General features: G+C 38.5%; 1 protein-coding gene across 1 annotated transcript in view; it reads right to left on the reverse strand.

Moving 5' to 3' along the window:
• The window catches only part of LOC136846185 (inactive dipeptidyl peptidase 10-like), a 721139-nt gene that overhangs the window by 12464 nt on the left and 684036 nt on the right, over positions 1 to 24639 (reverse strand). Inside the window, 5 exon segments of the mRNA XM_067117007.1 lie at positions 559 to 710; positions 5651 to 5865; positions 12596 to 12648; positions 13228 to 13302; positions 14157 to 14251. Coding sequence (XP_066973108.1) covers positions 559 to 710; positions 5651 to 5865; positions 12596 to 12648; positions 13228 to 13302; positions 14157 to 14251 — 590 coding nt within the window.

The following is a 24639-nucleotide window of genomic DNA, read 5'->3' on the forward strand; positions in this document are numbered from 1 at the left end:
TTGTCTGCAAATGTGCAAGTATCTTCAGTATTTGGAAAAATGTGCTACGGTTTGCTGATGTGTATAAGTGTCTCTGAGTATGCGTTTGATTAGCCAGATCAATTGTGATTCTTTAGCCTAAAATAATACTCTGATTCTTTAGCCTAATATAATACTATGACTGTCTGTAAGAAACATACTTTCAAAGAAGTACCTACTACAACAGGCACACATTCCATTTTCAATTATTTCTCGGTAATGTTTAAACATTCATTTCCATCCTGTTCTTTCACTGTTCTCAAATGCCCTACAGTAGTTTCTTGGTAAAAAACTTGATGACCAAGGCAGAACTTCCACCACTGAACTTTTCTTTCGCCATAATATACCAAAACATTATATAAACGAATATAAGCATTAATAAAAATCGGTAATTATGCCTTCACACGTAAAAATAAAGATACAACAAATGGACTATTGTCGATCTCACGCGAAAAAAGAGCATCGTCACTGGGGACTGCTGACTACACTGCCACTCGGCCTAGGATACTTCACTGGTCTCATACGCGTTTTCCCATTTACCTTAGGGTATCTCACTTTTCGGATGGTTGAATACTGTTCGGTGTAGATGGGTATCTTCGCTTCGTGGACTCTGGAGTCATTGAAGGTCGCGTAACATAGGCGTCTTCCTTCTCTGCTCGGCCAGATGGCAGACACCGAATGGAGGACGTAATCTGGAAACAAAGAAAGTAGATGAAAAATCCAGAGGTTAAAAGAGTATGTAGCAACTGTGAGATATGAAGGTAAGGAAGAGAAATTTGAATATTTAAGTCCGAATGGTCTTTTTTGACAAACTGCAATCGGCAAGTTCGCTTTGAACACTGCAAGAGACGCATCTGTTTTGGTTAATGTGTCATATTGTAGTGTTGAATGTATTTTAATTCATGAAATAATCATAACTCGAAGACGGAATATTTTTTTTCAATTTGTATTACCGCATAGTTTTAACCTGTGTCCCTGCTTCTGAGGAGATGGGACAAAGGTCTTATGAAGATTATTATTATTATTATTATTATTATTATTATTATTATTATTATTATTTCAATAGATGAAACCTATTCACGAGGAACAAGCGTACCAAAGGGGCCACTGACTTGAAATTCAAGCTTCCAAAGAATGGTTTCAATCTCCCACTGCAGCAGACCCCAAACTGCAGCAGTAACTGATCATGATACAGAGCCAGTGATTTTTCATCGCCCTGGGGAAGACGCGAACTCGCAACACCTGAGTGTTAGCTACGACACTAACCACTGCACTAGCAGACCAACCTTAAGCTAGACCGTATTGCTATCAGTCTATTATCTTCCGTTCGTTATGAATTTCCCAAAATCATATTATGCTCCATTTTTAAATGAAAATTTCCAATACAAATATTTTTGTTCCTTTATCATCCGTTCATCAAGAATTTCCCAAATCATACTATGCTCCATTTTTAAATGAAAATTTCCAATATACAATTTTTGCTCCCAGTTGAAAAATCTCGAACATCCTTGATTAGTCTTTATCTAAAACCCAAGCCAAAAGTCCCCCAAAGGAAATGAATCTATCTATTTTCCTCAATCTTCACTATACAGAAAGTTACTGTAGATTACTTTAATATAAAAGGAAAACGAATATGATAATAAACGGCCCTTGCCAGCATGGGAATATGACCAATTATTATCAATATCATATTCCAATCATATTAACGTTGTGACAGAAAACATTCTCAAGCAATTCAGTCGTGGATTACCTTAATGATATTTGTAACAAGAAGCCGACAGTTTTATAAAGTAGTCAATTAAGGTACGCAGTTTTACGAAATTATAATAGCGGGCTGACAGCTTTATATAGCTTTATAGTCGCTGAAAGCACGCGGTTCTACGAACTGATAACAAATCTCGATGGAGAAGTGGGTTCGTTACGGATTTCATCAAGTTGTCAACGTAAAAAGCAGGAATAATTAGTGACGCGGAATACCATCGCAGCAAAGGCCTCTCTGGGGGGCCACGCAGCAAACCGGGATCGAAAATGAAGCGGTAGGCCTACGCGCAATAATTAATTTAATCCTCTTAGCCTGAGGCCAAAGGGAATTCGACCCTTTCCCTTCCCTATTTAGAGTTCATATTGCATCAACACAATACGTATACGTAGATTTGGTTGGGATCTATTTTTAGTTTTCTGTAAAAGAAAACTATTGTGCCGGCTTTGTCTGTCCGACTGCACTTTATTCTGTCCACCCTCAGGTCTTAAAAACTGCTGAGGCTAGAGGGCTGCAAATTGGTATGTTGATCATCCACCCTCCAATCATCCAACATACCAAATTGCAGCCCTCTAGCCTCAGTAGTTTTTGTTTTATATATGGTTAAATTTAGCCATAATCATGCGTCTGGCAACGCTATAGGATAGGCCACCACCGGGCCGTGGTTAAAGTTTCAAGGGCTGCGGCTCATACGGCAATACACCGAGACCACCAAAAGATAGATCTATTTTCGGTGGCCTTGATTATACGCTGCAGCGGCTGTACAGAAAACTGGATTCCGTCGAAGACACTTCGGCGCATTTTTTTTACTTGTTTATATATATATATTATATATATATATATATATATATATATATATATATATATATATATATATATATATATATATATATATATATAATTACATATATTCGCTGTTTTAGAGATTAACCAGAACTCTTGATATTTTTTTTTAACACGGACAGAGACACTCAATTAAAAACACGAAACTCATAGTTACCTACAAATCATGGTTTTAAATTGAATCGAATATAGAATTTAGCCCAAAGGCCAAGCACTGGGACCTATGAGGTCATTCAGCGCTGAAACGGAAACTGACAGTAAAAGTTTGAAAGGTGTAACAGGAGGAAAACCTCAAAGCAGTTGCACTATGAATCAATTGTTAGGAGAGACTGAAAAGTAAGATGGAAGAAAGAGAATATGAAAGGAGGTACAGTAAAAGGAACGAAAGGGAGTTGCAACTAGGGGGTCTAAAAGGCACGCTGCAAAGAACCTCAAGTAATGCCTACAGTGCACCACATGAGGTGCACTGACGGCACAATCGCAGTTATGTTGCGTGTAAACGTTGACAAGATTCCTCAGAAAGGTATGGCGTCCTTTCCAGGCTAGATATATTAAAGGGGGTTTTGAAGGTCCTCTTCCACCGGGTAATTAAAATGACAAATTACTGACAGGGATTTCAGAGTATTTGGGAGTTTTAGGCCCCTCATTTAGGACGAGGTAATTTGTCTGTTTCTATATTCATGAGAATAATTTTCAAAAACTACGGATGGTCCGTTCTTGGGATACAGTTTCTGTTTGTGACGATTTTACATGAGTGTGAAGCACCTTTTATCATGTATTTAGCGGAGTTAATGTGAGTATGATCGACTCGAGATAACAGTCTAACCGTCCTTTCTAACCAATGAAAAAAAAAGCCAGTTTTCAGCACATGGCCTATTAGTTATTTCTAATGCAATCTTTACAGAATATGTAACAGATGAACACTTGTGTTAGTAATATATATTTACTGAAATACACAACACATTTATATATGTATGTAAACACACACACATACACACACATATACACATATATATATATATATATATATATATATATATATATATATAAACATTCACTACTCCATTTTCCTGGTTTCCAAATACCCTCATAATCAATTTTTTTTACTCCTGTTCAATTTTACTCTTAACTTTCTGTTCTCGTAAACACTCAAATATTTCATTAGTTTTTCCCGTATTTTCTCTTCACTATCTCCAGACAAATTTCGTATCATTCTAAACATCAGCCCTTACACACTCCATTTCAATACCACCTTTACTTAACCCATAATTTTGTCCGTACACATACTGTTCTTTGATGACGTCGAACCGTGTTCCATACTCTCCCTCGTTTCAGCTCCATGTTTACAACAAGTTCCATACTCTCCGTTGTTTCATCTCCCCATGTTCCATACTGTCGTTTCATCCCATGTTTACAACAAACCAGTTCCATATTCTCCCTTGTTTCATCTCCCCCCTTGTTTCACCGCCATGTTTACAACAAACCAATCACCCGTCTCTCCCTACAAAACCCATCACACGCTTCACTTCCACCAATAAAAGCTTTTATTACTCTTAACAAATTGTCCTTGACACCACACATCCCCAACACCACCTCGATTCTATGGTAGGTCCTATATAGCTTCGTACCTTTACTCTCATCTTCTCTCGTGACTCTTTCTTAACAAACAGTTGATCCAAAATACCCAGTTCCAAGAACATTCAGAATACAATGATTTAGTATTATAACTTTCTTTTTTTTCTGTAATAATTACAGAATATGTGTTGCTAACCCACTGTCCCTGGTAAATGCTATACGATGTTCCATAGAGTAAAGATTTGGCTGCGATTAGCCTAATATGCAGAAGATCATATGCCATTAAGACAACATCCTCATATCAGTCCAGGACCCTTCACTAAGTACTGTTCGGTTCTGGAGTACACACACACACAAACTTAAACACATTCTATACATACTGGTAATTGTAAAGTGTTGTGTAAATGCAGGGATGGAATAATGAATGTTAGTACGGACAATGGAAGAATGGAAATGGTATAGGAAATTGTGAGTAAATATAATGGATGATGGTAAAATAAGAGAAGTGGGGGGAGACAAACTAGGTGGCAGGATCTCTATATATATAAGTTCTTCAAAAGTCAGTCTGTGGAAGAAAAAGTTCAATCTTGTGAAAGGTAATGCTGAACCACCTTTCCTAATAGGACTGGGTAGAAGTTTAAAGATGAATGAAAAAAAGATGATGGAATCTGTTCAGTCCTAAAATGGAAGGCTGCAGTATCTGCAAAACTACAAAACTGAGAAAAATGATAGACACTCCCTTGCCTTACAACTGATTTGCAGACACTGCAAATGGGACCCCCTAAACACTCGTGGAAAGCATTGAAGAATCACTCTGAAACTGCAGTAACTTGTGTATTAGTGTTTCACGAGCCCCAATGGGTGGCATGTCTCATTTCGAAAATTTTGCAGATACTGCAGTCTTCCATTTTAGGGCAGTGTTGTGATGAACTGTATTATATAAATAGTAGGTGACGCGTTGAGGTGGATACAAGGCCAAGAGAGACAAGGTCTGCTCACTTCCCCCCCAAAATCACCCATGTGGGCGGAGCTTTGTCTACCTCCTTATTGCGTCAGCAGGCGAATTGCTGCAATGAGCAGGAACCTCTGAGATACGTCATCGCCTACGTAGTTACCCCAGGTGGGAGATGACTCCGCCCAATTGGGTAGACCTTTTCTCTCATGGCCTTGGGTGGATACATACCAGTTAATACCATATGTATCTAGAATGCAAATACGTGGAAGGTAGGGGGCTGATGTGCTATTGATGAACAATTAATGTCAGCATATATGGTCTAGCAGTTAAAAGCCGAGAATGACAGTGACTGTAGTCTAGCATTCTCTCGTGGTAGTGTTAAGCCTGGTTTAAGTCTAACTCCAGACCCGAGACCTACGCAAGATAGCAAGATCAAGAAGATTTATTCATTTTTCCCCGTAAAAACTAGGGTAATAATCTTTAAAATATATAAGTAGTACCTTGGTAGAGATAATCAGTAATTCCGTTATAGATAGTGTGTTGTTCCCCAGTGTTCGTGATTCTTATGACGACGGGAGAAGTGGGCGATTTCTTGATGTATACGTCATTTTCGTGGACCATCACGAGCGAAGCCTCGGCCCCGGGTATCCAAGTCGCGTGCTGTAATTCCGGATGGCCGTTTGGAGATGGAAAAGGAGTCACTAACTCAACATGCCTGAAAGGGAAGGAACAAAAAATGTTGTTAATCAGTTTATATTAAAAGGGAATGAAGGTATACATAGCTGGCATTTCTAGAAAATAATAAATACACTATCGTTTTTTTATCAAAACATATTAGAAGGGAATGGAGGTATACGCAACTGGCATTTTTGGAAAATATGTAAAAATACACTTATTTTTTATAATCAACACATATTAGAAGGCACTAAAGCTATGCACAATTGGCATTTCTGGAAAATATGTAAAAATACAGTATCTTTTTTTTTTAATCAACACATATTAGAAGGTAATGAAGGTATACACAACTGGCATTTCTGGGAAATATGTAAAAATACACTATCGTTTTTTAAATCAACACACATTAGAAGGCAGTGTAGGTATACATAACTGGCATTTCTGGAACATGTAAAAATACACTATCTTAGTCCGGTCACCTATGCAAACCTTCTCACCACCTCTATGTATATCCACATCCCGGCACCCCCACCCCACCTACACCCCCGCCTCCACACATATCAAGTGCGCCACATATAGATTTTCCCTTTACTTGAAAACGACCCAGCTACCTGTTTCATAAGATCCTTGAGCCAAAGATATCCTCTTCCTTGAATGAATGCTCACTGTTCTTCCACAAATCAAACCTCCCACATTATTTCTCAGATCAATAATTGGTGTACAGCCCTAAAATGGAAGACTGCAGTATCTGCTAAAATACAGAACTGAGAAAAGTGGTAGACACTGCAGTTTTCCCTTGCCTTACTACTGATTTTGCAGATATACAAAACTGAGAAAAGTGGTAGACACTGCAGTTTTCCCTTGCCTTACTACTGATTTTGCAGATACTGCAAATGGGACCCCCTAAATACTCGTGGAAAGCATTGAAGAATCATTCTGAAAATGCAGTAACTTGTGCATTAGTGTTTCACGAACCCAATAGGTGGCATATCTCAATTTCGAAAATTCTGAAGATACTAGTTTTCTATTTTAGGCAGTATATTTATAGTAAAGAATCTTGAAGCCAATAAAACTCTTACAGATCAATAATTATTCCTCTCACTTATTCATACAGGACCTTTTCTTCATTCAAACACACCTTGCAAACTCTACTCAGCCGTCAGTGCACCTCACGGGGTGCACTGTAGGCACTGCTAAAGGTTCTTTGCAGCGTCCCTTCGGCCCCTTTCACTCTCTTTACTGTACCTCCATTCGTATTACCTTTCTTTCATCTTGTTATCCACCCTCTCCTGACAATTATTTCACAGTGCAACTGCGAGGTTTTCCTCCCGTTACACCTTTCGAACCGACTTACTCACAATATCGTTTCCAGCGCTGAATGACCACATAGGTCCCAGTGCTTGGCTTTTGGCTTAAACTTTATATTCCATTCCATTCCATGATCGTGCTTCTGGCAACGACATAGGATAGGCCACCACTGGGCCGTCGTTAAAGTTTAATGAGCCGTGGCTCATACATCATTATACCGAGACCACCGAAGGATAAATCTATTTTCGGTGGTCTTGATTATACGCCGTAGTGGTTGTACAGAAAACTCGATCGAGCCGAAGAAACTCCGGCGCACTTTTTACATGTTTCTTTTTTGGGTGACTGCCAGAGTTTTGGCCCGGTGCAGACTTAGTTGGTTATCTACAGTCTGGCCGTTTCCAGATGACAGACTTGATGTCCATCGAACTGTTAAAACTGGACGTCTCCAGACCCTCCATTCAATCTAGATCTTCTGGAGGATTAAGTAGTTTTAAGGTGCACTGATATATATATATATATTTCTAAATGATATCTGGATCCTGAACTGATGCAGCATCTTAATTCTCTCTCTTTCTCTCTTTCTTGGGTAGATGAGGGTATCAAATTGCCTTTCCCAATGGAATTAGTTCTCTCTGTCTCTCTTTTCCCTGGGTAGATGGGGGTATCAAATTGCCTAGCTCAATGGAATTAGCTCTCTCTCTCTCTCTTTTCCCAGGGTAGATGAGGGTATCATCCTGCCTATCCCTCTGGAATTAGCTCTCTCTCTCTCTCTCTCTCTCTCTCTCTCTCTCTCTCTCTCTCTCTCTCTCTCTCTCTCTCTCTCTCTCTTTTCCGTGGGTAGATGAGGGTATCATATCGTCTATCCCAATGGAATTAGCTCTCTCTCTTCTCTCTCTCTCTCTGCCTATCCCTGGAATTAGCTCGAGGTCTCTCTATTGCCTATCTCAGTGGAATTAGCTCTCTCTCTCTCTCTCTCTTTTCCCTGGATAGATGAGGGTATCAGACTGCCTATCCCAATGGCATTAGCTCTCTCTCTCTCTCTCTCTTTCTCTCTCTTAAAATACGGTAACACCGAATAAGAGAATACTCTGATAACTTGCTGATTAAAGCAAAATGTCAACAATCAAAAGGTAATAAAAAAAACATACGAGATCTAAAAACTTTTTTTTATGTCAAATTTTTCTCTTTGAAAAGTTACAGCTATTTTTATGACATTTTTTTCTTTTGAAAAGATGAAACATATATATCATGACTGCTGTTCTTGAAGAACAGTCTTTTTTCAGTTTTCTGAAAAGAAAACGATTGTGCCGGCTTTGTCTGTCCGTCCGCATTTTTTTCTGTCCGCCTCAGACTAAAAAACTACCGAGGCTATAGGGCTGCAAATTGGTATGTTGGTCATCCACCCTCCTGTCATCAAACATACCAAACTGCAGCCCTCTAGCCTCGGTAATTTTTATTTTATTAAAGGTTAAAGTTAGCATAATCATGCGTCTGGCAACGATATAGGCCAGGCCACCCACCACTTGTTAAAGTTTCATGGGCCCGTGTTAAAATTTCATTGTACCGAGGCGAAAGATAGCTCATCCAGCATTATACCGAGACAGAAAACTCGAAAGATGGCATTTTTTATCTATCTTCTTGTCTAACTATTTTGAGAAACTTCAATCTTCCTTTTCAAGGTATGTCTCCGAACTTCACTCTTCCTTTTCGAAGTATGTCTCAGAACTTCATTCTTCCTTTTCTGGCGATATCTCAGAACTTCACTCTTCCTTTTCTGGCGATATCTCAGAACTTCACTCTTCCTTTTCAGATATGTCTCAGAACTTCATTCTTCTTTCTTGTCTAACTACTCTTCCTTTTGAGAAACTCTTCCTTTTCTGTATTCTCAGAACTTCTCCTCTTCCTTTTCAAATATGTTCAGAACTTCACTCTTCATTTTCATATTATACTATCTTCTCAGATATGTCTCAGAACTTCTTCCTTTTCTAAGTATGTTAATTTTCCAGATATGTCTCAGTCAAACTTCTTTACAGATATGTCTTAATTTTTTTCAGATATGTCTTTCTTTTTCAGAACTCAGATCTTAATTTTCTAAGTATGTCTCAGAACTTCACTCTTCCTTTTTCAGATATGTCTCAGAACTTCACTCTTCCTTTTCCAAATATGTCTCATAAAGTCAATCTTACTTTTTCAAATACGTCTCAAAATTTCACTCTTCCTTTTTCAGATATGTCTCAGAACTTCACTCTTCCTTTTCTAGGTATGTCTCAGAACTTAATTCTTCCTTTTCCAGACATGTCTCAGAACTTCACTCTTCTTTTCTTTTCCAGATACTCTTCCTTTCCAGAATGTCTCACTCTTCCTTTTCTAAGTATGTCCAAGAACTTCACTTTTCCTTTTCCATATGTCTCAGAAAGTTTTCCAGACCTGTCCCAGAACTTCAATCTTTGCATGACTCTTACATTAACTTTCTGTCAAATATGACTTATGGCCAGGTTTTCATTCAACACCAAAAGAATTACAACAGTATAAAAATGTCATGAATTGTCCTCTTCAAAAAAATTATAATATTAATCTACTGGACATTTCCAGCGTCAAGTTATCAAGAAGACATTTTGTACTTTCACAATATTAGCAGAACATACAAGACTGCCATTGTTGTTCTGTTTGGAGACTTACTCTTCATTCCCACAATTCTACTTGGTGATATCATTTTGGCACATTCAAACAGTCACCCTGTTTCCTTTTTAAATCTTAGAAATGTTACCTTCATATCGTTTTTTTTTGTACCATCAAAATATTTACGATGATATTTTTTTGTATTGGGAATTTAAAAAAATAAACATTTTGTCAATATCAGTTTCTTCTCTATGCTTGAGCCATTCCCGTCCTATCATCGAAATATTTCACCCCTAATCTCCTTTTCCTGATCAAGTTTGGAGCTCCAACGCGAATATATTTTGTCCTCCTCATAAAATTCATCCGAAAATATTACTACCTCATTGTCTTCTGAATCTTCAGTGAAATATTGCTCTAATAAATTCCTTTATTATCCTTGTAACCCGTTTCGTAATATATCCCTTCCTCCTCGTCTTTCGGAATCTTTACGCTGACCAATTTTGTACCTCTCTCGTAAACTCCGTCCTAATATTCTTTTCCCGCTCATCTCCAGAAACATTCCCCTATCATATTTTTTTTTATGACTTTCGAGAACTTGACACAAACTGCGCTTTTCTCATCTCCTGGTGCCCCCCCCAAGAAAATATCTATTTTTCTCTTCTCGCCTAAGAAGAAGACCTAACCATCACGCAACCTTTTTTTTTTAAATTAAAAACTGCGCTTTAATATGCCCTTTTCTCAATCCTTCTGCAACTTGCAATGTAGCTTTATTGTTATTGTTGCGAACTTCACCGATACGTATATATTTTTTTTTTTTGCTCGCCTCATGACTTCCCGCTGAATGTTATGCAACAAAACAAATGGTTTAGCCCTCTAATGTCTCACAAAGTCAAGGCTGTTCTTCTTTAAATTCCCAGCGTCCAACGGGGAAGAGTATGAACTGTTTTTGTTGTTGGCCCAACGTGAGCCAGCAGTCTCCTCTGACATTCAGCGCGCCCTCTCCTCACCTGACGGGGGCAACTTCCTTTGCAATCTGTTGCCACATCCCTGTATACACTGCGTTTCTCTGAGTGGGGTTTGCTGGTAGGGAACACGATGCACCAATGACGATGATTGCAGCTCTAACAGCGCAACGGTGATAATAACAAAATGAAAACAGTACCAGAAATTCGTTGACAGATTACTCTATGATCTTTGTTTTTCTTTCTATTTTGAAGACAGTTTGTTCCTGAATTTCCCAAAGCTGTCACATATGCGTGTGTTACGACTCAAAATTGTAAACTGTATTTTATGCATAACAATTATATTCTATGTAGTTAGACATATATATACTTAAATATGGTAAATATTTAAGAAATCTTTTATATTGATAGCTTTTGGCGACAGCTGGTCCAGTCTTGAAACTTTGGGACCAAGGTTTTCAAAATTGGTGGTACCTAGCACAGGAACACTGATGCCTCAGATCTGCACCGTCACTCTTCCTCCAGGAAAAATGCATATTTTACCTATAAAAATTTTGCCACTTGTTCCAACAATGAATACAAATCCTTAAATTTTATACAGATACTTATTTCTGAGGTGGGAGGAATTGTCTCAAGGTCATGACCGATGTTGACCTCCCACTCGGGCATGTCAGCTTCCAGTCATGCAAGTGAGCAAGGGAAGGATGAATCCTCTAACCTCCTGTCCATCCTGGCATGTGCAATGCTAGAAATGACAGGACACAGAGTGTGGCTTGTTGTAACCTCACTTTCAAAAAAGGAACTTACAGGTTCTCTAGCAAGAAGTGAGGACCAGCTCAGCAGGTAGCATGACACCAAGAACAGCCCAGGTAGGTATACAAGCGCGCTATATTTTTCTATCATATTATTGAATTTATCATACGTCATATATTATACATTGGGAAATATGCGTTATACAATACATTTACTATAAATCCATTCCTTTACAAATCAATGATTAGAAAAGTTTTTCCCACTAAAAGAAACCTTTTAAAATGGTCATTATACAGGATTCAATTTCAGAAAAAGACGTAATAGTACCGGACTTACCAATATCTGCGTAGTAGTTCTTAGCCATCAAAGCATAAATCCGTTTCAGAATCTAAAATATTTTCATCGCTCCATTAATTCATTACCGAAGGGCAGCGGCGAGTACACACACACACACACACACAAAGCGAGGGGAGAATATCGTCCGGTAACGCGGGAAAATGACCTTAAATTTTATGAGAAAATGGAGACAGTATGGAAGAGAGGAGGTGGAACCAATCAAGAGCGCTAAGAACATGCCAGTGACGGGGGGGTGGATATGGGTGATGTGGGACTGGGGAAGAAGATACAAGGAATGGAAATAGATTGAGAAAGTTGACTCAAAGACGGTATGGAAGGTTGTTTTTCATGTTATGGGAAATGAGGAAGACTGATCCTCGATATCCCACGGAAGGAACTTTGGTACCATTAGTCAATTTTAGGGTTTTCAAAGTACTCACAAGAGAGGATCCTTAATATCAGAGGAAAAGAAGGATTTACTGTTTTGCATTTCATGAAAAACAAACATTCATACACTGCCTAAGTTTGTCAGTTGAAAAAAAAAAAAAAGACTGATTTATTTCCTTTATCATCCAGTTTGTGAACCATTTGCCAACAAATTATAATTTAAAAGTGGAGTTCAAGAAATGCATATATATATATATATATATATATATATATATATATATATATATATATATATATATATATATATATATATATATATATATATATATATATATTATTCTGTGACTTACATACTTAAAATACTATTCAAATACAATGTTCTAAGAAAATGCATAATCTACTTACTCTGTGTCCATCCGCAGAACTGTATATTTGGCTAAGTGATTGTAACGGTGGCTCTGTAGGCGTTGACGGAAGGGGGAGAGAACAGAATAGTCATCCACAAATGATTAATTTTCATTAAGATAAATATTTCAGGTTTATACTAATGCTTGCATTAAAGCATCTCATCTGAAGTAACGGTACTGCCCTAAATTGGAAGACTGCAGTATCTGCAAAAAATACAAAACTGACAAAAATGGCAGATACTCCCTTACTGATTTTGCAGATACTGCAAATGGGACCCCTTAAAGAAAGCACTGAAGAATCATTCTGAAACTGCAGTAACTTGTGTATTAGTGTTTCATGGTAGATGCTCCCTTGCCTTACTACTGATTTTGCAGATACTGAAACTGCAGTAACTTAAGTATTAGTGTTTCACGAGCCCAACAGGTGACATATCTCAATTTCGAAAATTTTGCAGATACTGCATTTTCCATTTTAGGGCAGTGTGGTAGACTGTAAGAAGTGTAAAATATCTCAGGCTATCTCGGAAAGACTGTAAGAATTTGTAAGAATATTGCCTTGAATCTTCTTAATTGTTAAAGAGCGTAAGACTGTACTTATCTATGTCTATTACTGGAACTAAATAACCTTACCTGGCGAACGTCATGTTTTAACAAAATGTATTTCTTGTCAGGAGAGACGTCGAACAATTCTATACTTAATCGACGCTGAAAAACAAAGAAAAAAACGGAAGTTAGAGGGAGAAAATCAACAGAGACCAGTTTTACAATTCTGAAAGACTTTTTTTTTTAAAGATTAAACATCATGTGGAAAACTTACTGGCTTCAAAACAATTTTGAAGAATCAATGTACAATTTAAACAAGGGTCTCAATCCTAATCGACTTCCATTATGGTAAGAAAGGTTCTCATCATCGCGCACCAGTTATAATTTTCGATTCAGTCGTCCTATGAAATTAGAGTAATAAGCTGAAAATGGTCAATTTAAAGTATATCAAAGATCTTTTATCCTATTACGAAAAGGAAGAAGTGAAAGCACAAATGCAGCGCTCTATTTAGTATGAAATAACTCCAATGTAAACAAAAATAATTACGACGGTAAATTGTATGTGTTCTACAAGCCTACAGAATTCGTTTATTCATTTTTTGTACGTATTGTTTACTACGGTAAATTTAATATTCCTAATACTACCAATATTAAGCTATGAAATATCTTTCTGAAGCTCCAGGAATCTTTCTGAAGCCTCAGGAATCTTTCTGAAGCTCCAGGAATCTTTCTGAAGCTCCAGGAATCTTTCTGACGCCCCAGGAATCTTTCTGAAGCTCCAGGAATCTTTCTGAAGCTCCAGGAATCTTTCTGACGCCCCAGGAATCTTTCTGAAGCCTCAAGAACCTTTCTGACACCCCAGGGATCTTTCTGAAGCTCCAGGAATCTTTCTGAGGCCCCAGGAATCTTTCCGAAGCTCCAGGAATCTTTCTGACGCCCCATGAATCTTTCTGAAGCTCCAAGAATCTTTCTGAGGCCCCAGGAATCTTCCTGAACGGCAAAATGACTTTACTTACGAAAGTGAAATTGGAAACCAGAGGAGTTACGGTGAGATTGGGGACGTTGAGAAGACTGACGCCCCCGCCGTCGTCTCGGAAGACAATCTCTGTACCTGGGGAAGAAAGAAGAAGAAAACAAATGAACGTCACATGAAAGAAATATGGCGGAGAGCAGTAACTGATTGACGTGATGCGATTCAATCAATCAAAGGAACGGCTGACAGAGTAAGATACGAAACTGATGACAAGTTGCTAAAGGGAATAATAACGAAAAGAAATATATGGACGATAATAGAACTTATGCTGTACTTTTTAAGTGACGGAAAAATGATAAAAGAAAATACCCAAAATGAGTAACGAACGAACCATAAAAAAATACGTCCGATATACGAAGATACAGTGACCACATCAAAGCTGGGTTAATCAAGGGACGGGCCTCAATTTGATTTGTTCATTATATTCGCAGTGATCTGGTCGTCGGTGGCCACGGTCTAATCCGGCCATATCATATTAATTATATATATGTATGTATGTATGTGTGTGTGTGTAAATGATTGTATACACAGACATATTTATGTATGCATGTATTTATGTACGTATGTGTGTATATGCATACATAAATAAGTCTCTCTCTCTCTCTCTCTCTCTCTCTCTCTCTCTCTCTCTCTCTCTCTCTCTCTCTCTCTCTCTCTCTCTCTCTCTCTCTCTCTCTATATATATATATATATATATATATATATATATATATATATATATATATATATATATATATATACATATATATACTGTATATATATATATATATATATATATATATATATATATATATATATATATATATATATATATATATATATATATAGCTTCCAGAAAAGAAAAGAACGGACAATGATCATTGTCACATTCACAATGAAACTGCTGAAACATGGATGAACGCCCTACAAAGAACACTTCCGCAAAATCAGCCACTTCATACACCTACACACAAGGCTCACTAGTAGCACATCGAACCCCTATACACACAAGGCACAATCTGCCTCTAGCTTCAGGTAAATAAATCTCGTGTCCTCTCCAACACCTCTTTAACTCAATTTACTCATCCATTTCTTGGTCTTTCTCGCCTCTTTCCCCCCAGCAATTCTAACTGCATACTCTTTTTACCTACCCATAATCTCCCATTCCTTCCCCATAAGTTCTCATCCCATTTTCCTTTCAGACTCTACAGATGGAGTGAGAGAGAGAGAGAAAAAGTGAGAGAGAGAGAGACATGACCAAACCTCTCTAAAAACATGGAAGAACCCTTAGGGTTCAGGCTTCCTCGAATTGATTTTTCATCCTTACAGACGAAATCCATCTACCAGTCTTGTCTCTCAAAACCTTTTACCTCCACTAACCAGTCCCCTTTTCTCACCCTTCCTGTTCTTCTTGTACCTCAAATAGAATGTAAATAATTCATCTTTACAGTTTCCATCATATTTTAAACATATTCAGCATCCCCACTTCACTTCCATGGAGGAGAGTTGGTTCAACTATCCCTTTATACAATCCATTCCTGGCCTCCATAGGCACTCTCAGTGGCCTCTAAATGTTTTGCTCACATTCTGTTACCCTTGATTGCTTTGCCTGCTGTGAATGGCCTCTTTTCTCATCTCATTATCATTATTGCTTCCATTCTCTACCATCCATATTAACATGTGCGCTCAATCTTCCCGTTTCCACTCATGCCCAATACGAACTCGCAAGACTTCGTAACTCGCAAATGGACTTGATACATTTCAGCAACTCGCGCCGAGTTCTGAACGAGCCCAAAATTTTTGTGGAGATCGAACGCATTCCTAAGTGCTCATCGAATCTCGGACAAGACTCGGTAGATTTTCGTCTGTAAGGTCGAAAAATCCCACTTGAATTCGAGGAAGCCTGAACCCTAAGGGTTCTTCCAAGGACACCTTTAATTAGGCGTTCACTTGACTCGTATTGTTATCGCGAGAGTGGGCAGTGGAAAAATCTCTCTCTCTCACTCTTTTTCTCTCTCTCTCTCACTCCATCTGTTGAGTCTGAAAGGAAAATTGCGATGAGAACTGTGAATGTAATGAGGAAGATAATCTGGAAAATTTAACAAGAAAATTATATTGTGGAAATAAAATGTTATGGCGATATAAATCCTTCAGCTGAAATGAGAGAGAGAGAATAGGAGATTAAGACAACCAAGGAATTTTGACAGACGCGAATATGGCAAGGATGATAATCAGGGACTTAAAGTAAATACATGAATAGATAGAATGTTGATGAAATTTGGGAGATAAGCGGAAATGAGATATCTATTATTACTAGAGTTATTTAAATAACTCTCAAAAGGGTTTTCTCGAAGTTCGTTCTTAAATAAGAGGACAGAACTGCAGTAGACAATGTTGCAGAAGTTGGGCAGATTAGCGGAAAGAGAATGAAAGAGAACTGATGGAAAGCAATAGTTGAGAATTTCAGTTTATGATTGAAGTTTGAAAATAAGTTATGGCACTGGTCTCATAAAAAAAAAAAAAAAAAAAAATTTGAAATTTGAGGCAGCAACAGTTGTACGTACGATCTCGATACAATATCAAATCTTAAGTTATGATTTTTACTAACTAATCATGAACAGAATAAAATAAGACTTCTAGAATTTTATTAAATTTAGCCAAATCTAACCCAAGAAACAAACATAAGTAAAAAATGCGCCGAAGTTTCTTCGGTGCAATCGAGTTTTCTGTACAGCGCATAATCAAGGCCACTGAAAACAGATCTATCTTTCGGTGGTCTCGGTTTATACCTGTATGAGCCGCGGCCCATGAAATTTTAACCACTGCCCGGTGGTGGCCTGGCCTATACTGTTGCCAGATGCATGATTATGGCTAATTTTAACCTTAAATAAAATAAAAACCATTGGGGTTAGGCGGCTGCAATTTGGTATGTTTGATGACTGGAAGGTGGATGATCAACACACCAATTTGCAGCCCTCTAGCCTCAGTAGTTTTTAAGCTCTAAGGGCGGACAGAAAATGTGGACAGAAAAAAGTGCGGACGGACAGACAAAGCCGGCACAACAGTTTTCTTTTACAGAAAACTAAAAATTAAGGAAAAAATATTTAAAAAAATACATTACACAAAATCACTAAATGATTAATACAGTGACGTGATGATTCCGGAAACAGCACTGCCAAAAAAAAAAAAAATTAAGAGAAATATTTTATTAATGAAAAACATACAAAGTCATACACAATGATCGAGACAGATGCGACGATAATGCAGTTGGCACATGGCCATAACCACTGTCATATTTGGTAATATGAAGAGATGTCCCATCAAACGAGGTAATAGTGTAGGAGACGCGTGACGGTAATTCGCATTATGCATAGACATAATGCATAATTTGAACGGTGCGTAATATCTGTGCACTAACGACAATGAGAAATGGAGCGAGAATTCCAACGTACGTTCAGGAGATGCAAATTTACTTGGAAATACTGCTTATCCATTTATTATTATTATTATTATATTATTATTATTATTGCTAAGACTTTCACCATTTCGTGAAAAACAATCTGCGTAATAAAAATCCACAATTATATAGTAAATATATTACTATGTGAAATAAACAAAGACTCTCGAACACTTGAACTGATGAGGAACACCGTTCAAGTGTTCGGAAGTCTTTGTTTATTTTACAAAGTGATATATTTACTATATAATTGTGGATTTTTATGACACATTATTATTAATATTATTATTATTATCATTATTATTATTATCATTATTATTATTATTATTATTATTATTATTATTATTATTATTATTATTCATAAGGTGAACCCTATTCATATGGATCAAGCCCACCAAAGGGGCCACTGACTTTAAATCCAAACTTCCAAAGAATATGATGTTCATCTGAAAGAAATAACAGACGGTAATACGAAATACAGAAAGAAGAGATCAATTATTAAACAAAAAACATAAATTAACAAACTAAAAAAACAAACATATAAAAAATATAAGTAAATATATTAAAATACACTCAGAACAAGAACTCTTACGAGAGCCAAATACACGAAAGAAGCAAATTACTGCTTAGAAATGCAAGCAAATTCTTTTTTTATTGGCCATTTCGAACATGTTCAAATTAACCTGGCTCCATTCTCAGTTTATTCTCCAGTAATGAAGGCAAGAACCTGGATAAAAACCCATTCCCGCGAGTCGTTATCACAGAAATAAACCACCTTTTAATTTAAAGGCAGGGGGCACTGGCCCCCGTCCATATACCAGGAGGGCTATAATAAACTCCCAACAGAATTATGGTCCTCTTGACCTCGTGAATATGGCGCTCGGTCTGGATGCCCTTGACCCCAGTCCCGTTTTCTTAACCGATATGAAATATTCCACACAGGGAGCGCAGGTCGAAATGCCTACTGGGTTTGATTGCAGCCCCCTCCCTCCCCCCCCTCTCTCTCAGTCTCTGTCTCTCTCTCTCTCTCACACGCACGCACACTCAAACAAACAAGTCCTTACGATACTTCAACATACATGCATAAGCCCTAATAACAATAAATATTTAAATAACAATTCTTCTTTTTTGGACTACTCCTCTGTTTTGACGTGTATGTACACACGTACGAATTAAACTTCAGAGCAGCTTGCCAACAGGTTATTTTCCGTGTAATTACACTGTAAGCTTCCTTGAATACACGAATTAAACTTCAGAGCAGCTTGCCAGCAGGTTATTTTCTATGCAATTACACTGTAAGCCTCCTTGAATATACGAATTAAACTCCATAATAGCTTACCAACAGGTTATTTTCTAAGCAATTACACTATAAGCTTCCTTGAAAGATGGATGCGGTCTTTGTCGTAGTAACGCCTCTTAATAGTGCCACTTTGAAGGTGGCAGGTTAACTCCCACAACAGACGGATCCTGGCCGCATGATGTATGAAGCGGCACACACTCTTATTTATTTACCAGGCAGCATCTCTGGACTCGGTTGGCGAGGGCGGGGCTGACAGTGCTCTTGAGCAGGAGGCGAGATGTTTTCTCTGACTGACAATAAAGGGAGGATGTTGGAAGCCATAATTTATTGGATCTTTGTTTCATCTTCTTTGCAGGGCACCGTTATATGGCAGCGATAGTAAAGGGCTGTGTTGTTGTATCAAATTTCGTTGTTATCATTTCTCCAGTCGTACGATTCAATGGTGATCTTCCTCTTGAGCCCGACGCCTCTGCGAAGCCGTTGCCTACACGCTGCTGTGTGGTTCTCTCATTGGTAGCTGCCTAATTACTGTAGCATGAGTGGGCACTGCGTGGATGGTGGGCTAAAGGTGCTGAGTGGGACACTCACTAGCACCATTTTCATCATAAAAATTTAGGAGACTGTCTAAGAAGAGATGATGGGCATCACTACATCTTCCTGCATGGACCTGTAGACCTGATTTGGCTTCTAAAGCATCCTTGAATTGTTGTAGGCTGTCTTTGTCCTCAACTTTCATGAAGGTCTCTTAAGCATAATATCAATATACACTTGGGGTGTCAATATTCTGTTAGATCTCTACCTCAATGTAGCCAACAAATAAAAAAATTTAACCTTCAAAGTATTCACTGAGGGGAGCCCATTATGATGCTCTATATGCGTTGGTATATTGTGCCCTTCAGGCATCTCAAGGGGGACTCCTTGGCATGTCTGGCAAGGAGTTGTTAGGGTCCCCTATATGATACTGATACAGGGGGATGGGATACCCTAAAACGCTTCTTCAGTTATGTAATTGATGGTCCTTTTGACAGGCCCATTTGTGATCTGGAAAAAGTCAAGTATACTTTAGTTTAACCAGACGACTGAGCTGATTAACAGCTCTCGTAGGGCTGGCCCGAAGGATTAGACTTATTTTACGTGGCTAAGAACCAACTGGTTACCTAGCAACGGGACCTACAGCTTATTGTGGAATCCGAACCACATTATACCGAGAAATGAATTTCCATCACCAGAAATAAATTCCTCTAATTCGTCATTTGTAGAGAGGTTCTCAGCCAAGTGGGTTTTCCAATTCCCATATAAGTGGAAAAGGTCGAAGTCGTCCCCAAACTCAGAACGTTGATGACGGCCTGACAGGCACTGACCCTCTAAATGAAATTGCTGGACTATTCCTCTACATTTTCCACCAGGCTATACTTGGTATTTTCTGAATTTGATTTCATTCTGAAGGAAGGTCAGCCAGTTCTCTTTCTGCTAGAGAAAATGGTTCAAACCCTTAGTCCGCATGATGAAGGGCAATGTCTGAGTTGGAATGGTCAAGCAACCTTACATATCATAGTTAAGAACCATAGGTCTAAACCAAGGCGGGTTTGTATGGTCAGGGCGTCTCCATAAACCTAACCACCTCGGTCTAAGCCGATAAAAAACTCTAACCCCCAGTTAAGGCAAAATGTTAAAAAATAAACTCGGAGAAAGCGCTCTATTGCATAAACGTCACACTATAAGCTGCCATTCCATCTTTAAAGGAAACTGAATAATTCATAAACAAACGCAGCAGCTAAACGCTTGCACAGCGACTGGCGATAAAAACTTTTGGCATCCACTCTTGTTTTGAACCCTCTGCGTATGAATCCCTTCGCCAAACTCGTCAACAAGGGAAAGGACAACAACCCGTACACATCCCTGAAAGGACAGTTATTTGTAAAAGCTGATATTTGCGAAGGAGAGAATATGAACAAATACGCATCGGACGGGGGCCGTCCTATGCAGATGTTTAAAGTAGGGTGACTCCGTGGACTCTCCCCAACGGTCAACTGGATCTCTCGCTGTCCTTATCCCTGTGCCAGCGACGGTTGTCCATTTAAATTTAAAATGTTCGAGGCTTCGAACATTAATTAAGATATCTTAGTACGGTGTAAAAATTAGACCAAACCTTCTGTTATCACATGAAGCATACATCACCGTAAAAAAAATAGCAAGAATGGTGGAGTACGATGTAAAAACAATGGCTCGGTCCCAACGCTTTTAGTTCAGCCATAGGATAAAACACGACCGGCGTAGCTATAGGCTTTAAAATATCCTACCCCACACTCCGTTAAAGTCAGCGCCAATTTCCCCAAATGAAAAAGCGCGGCAACTCTCCAGAGCTAATATTTTGGAATCAAAATTTAATTCCAGACAAAATACATCAGTCCGCTTAAAGGCACCATGCATGCTGACCTCTCTCGACGCCTCTGTTTTTACTCGCAAAAGTATCCTAAACTGAACTGAATATAGAATTTAGGCCAAGGGCCAAGCACCGGGACCAACGAGGTCATTCAGTGCTGAAACGGAAACTGACAGTAAAAGTCTGAAAGGTGTAACAGGAGGAAAACCTCAAAGCAGTTGCACTATGAATCAATTGCTAGGAGATGATTGAGGGAAGTAAGAAGGAAGAAGGCTAATATGAAAGGAGGTGCAGTAAAGGAATGAAAGGGGTAGCAGCTAGGGGCCTAAGGAAGGCCCGCTGCAAAGAACTTAAGTAATGCCTACAGTGCACCACATGAGGTGCACTGACAGCACTAGACCTCTACTGGGGAAAAATTATTCTCACGCACAGTTAGTATCTGTGGAATTATTTCTCAATATACAACGTGATTATATCATCATTTGCGCAGCCATAAAGAGGTCGATTGAGAAAAACCCAAAACCTAAAAAAATTAAAAAAAGTGAAGGAAAAGACACACCAAATGACAGTAGAGGCTGAAGGATAGGCCCAAAAAATGGCTAATGAGGTCGAAACATCGTCTGGGAGAGAAAACTGAAACAGCAGTGGGATGAATTCTAGAGAGAGAGAGAGAGAGAGAGAGAGAGAGAGAGAGAGAGAGAGAGAGAGTTTGCTGTAGTGAGAAACAGAACCAGGAAGAATAGTAAACAGGAAAGGGTAATGAGAAATCTGTAGGAGAGAGACATCTGATGGAGATTCAAGAACACAGGGTGTTTTAGCATATCTAGTGAGCAAGAACACGTGTTTTAGCATATTAGTGAGCAAATCCTTTGCACGTGTCAGCCAGGGCCTTTGCACGTGTCAGCAGGGCTGCGTATTGAGAGAGAGAGAGAGAGAGAGAGAGAGAGAGAGAGAGAGAGAGAGAGAGAGAGAGAGGCTTTTGCGCAGGGTAGGATGAGGGAAAGAGAGAGAGAGAGTGAGAGAGAGAGGGAGGCGAGTTATGGATGGATGGGGAGGGATTGATCGGTGGATGGTTACCATAACGACAGTCAGCCCAAGCTAAGAAGAAGAAGAAGAAGAAGACGACGACGAAGAAGAAGAAGAAGGGGTCTGGAAACGCCCTCAGCCTCGTCTACGTGTCGCTACGTCCTTCTCCTGTAAATCTGGAGACTTATAAACTTATAACATACCGGATATATACATGCTCGGTAAATGCCCCTTCCTGATCTGCGCCGAAAAAAAAAAATGGATGACAAGTGAAAACCGACATATCGAAAGCATCTCCTGCGCCACTGCCTGCTTGCTAGTTGGCACCGTGACGTCATTCGCAGACGTAAAAGAGGAAGAATGGGAGAGATGCTGTATATGTATATAAATGGCCTAAAAGAAAAGGAGGAACGAAGGAGACACGGCGTCATTGCATCCTCGGTCACCCCAGACTGGCGAACTCTTTCAAATCACTAGAGCAGCAGCACATTGGCTGTCCTCGCGCTTGCGCACTCCGGATGTCTTAAAGTCCCCTTCAAAGAAGCAAAACCCAGTCCCCTTTCCCTCCCACGGCGATGCTCTTTTTTTTCATTTCTTTTTTTTTGCTTTTTCAGAGGTATAAATATAATATGCAGCGAATGTTCATTTGACTCGGTCAATTACGGATAATTACCGGATTTATTCAGTTTTCTAAACGAAGAGGTACTGGAAGGCAAAACTGTAATATATTTCCGTTAAGAGATCGTACGCTTAAATGAATGGTAATCACCTTCTGAAAGGACGAGACTATTTCTGATTTTAATGCATTGGAGATACGGTGCTTTAGAGACACGCTGGGGAAAGACGCTATTAAATGGGGGCATAAAGCATATAATTGGGTAATTCTATATACAATTTACATTAAGTACGCATATATCAGATGTATGCTTAGAATCAAACGTAGAAGGCAACCACGCAAGGTAACATTCGATCTTTTTTTTTTTATATATACGGACCAGTCTCATGGACACTTCTTTCAAGGAGAGAGAGAGAGAGAGAGAGAGAGAGAGAGAGAGAGAGAGAGAGAGAGAGACTGTCTTAGGGAAACGCTTGGATTTGTCTCTATTTTTCCGTTCCAGTCTTAAACATCCTGTATGTTCCGGCCTATAAATAACTATTTTTTTATGCAAACCAGTCTCATGGACACTTCTTTCAAGGAGAGAGAGAGAGAGAGAGAGAGAGAGAGAGAGAGAGAGAGAGAGAGAGAGAGAAGCGCGCAAGGAAACGCTTGGATTTATCCCTATTTTTCCGTTCCAGTCTTAAACATCCTGTATGTTCCGGCCTATAAATAACTTTTTTCATATACAAATCAGTCTCATGGACACTTCTTTCAAGGAGAGAGAGAGAGAGAGAGAGAGAGAGAGAGAGAGAGAGAGAGAGCAAAGGAAACGCTTGGATTTATCTTTATTTTTCCGTTCTAGGCTTAAACGTCTTGTATGTTCCGGCCTATAAATAATTAGTTTTTTCCATCACCTCTCTCTCTCTCTCTCTCTCTCTCTCTCTCTCTCTCTCTCTCTCATCTGCGTCTTCCAGGATCCAGACAACTATAAACAACTTGGAATGAGGTTCGGAAGCGCGCCGGTTGGCACTCATGTGGCTGAGGAGATAATTATAAGGTAGCGATTGTCTTCGTGACGACAAACGGGACAAGTTTGACGTCATAAGATTTTTATTATCAAAGATTTCGTGTAGCATTAATTTGCGATGACGTAACGGAACATATTTCAGTCTGTCAGTACTGGTTTATGCACAAAATCGGAAAGTAAGTTTTACGTACTTTTTCGCAGAATTTGTTGAACAAATCTTAGATGAAAAGAAAGAAAATTTCATTTCGAGTATTGTCTCTCTCTCTCTCTGTATATATATATATATATATATATATATATATATATATATATATATATATATATATATATATATATATATATATATATATATATATATATATATATATATATATATATATATATATATATATACTGTATATATGTGTGTGTGTGCATACACAGTACAAGTAATATTGTATATTTCAGAGGTCCAATATTTATCATATTATAAAGATAAAATATGTTGTAATCCCTTTTTGGAGAAATAAAAAGATCAAGCATCATTTATGGGCTATTACATATGACTTAATAAAATTTGCAAGCAGTCTTAAATTTGAATTGAAATGCATCATTCTACAAGAAACATCCTCTTAAGAGCACTTCAAATGTGTCGGGGCCTCTATTTTTCGCACAGAAACCCTAAATAAATATTTGTGTTGTTCAAACTTACGTGCT

Source organism: Macrobrachium rosenbergii, chromosome 14 (assembly GCF_040412425.1).
Source record: "Macrobrachium rosenbergii isolate ZJJX-2024 chromosome 14, ASM4041242v1, whole genome shotgun sequence".
Taxonomy (NCBI): Eukaryota; Metazoa; Arthropoda; class Malacostraca; order Decapoda; family Palaemonidae; genus Macrobrachium; species Macrobrachium rosenbergii.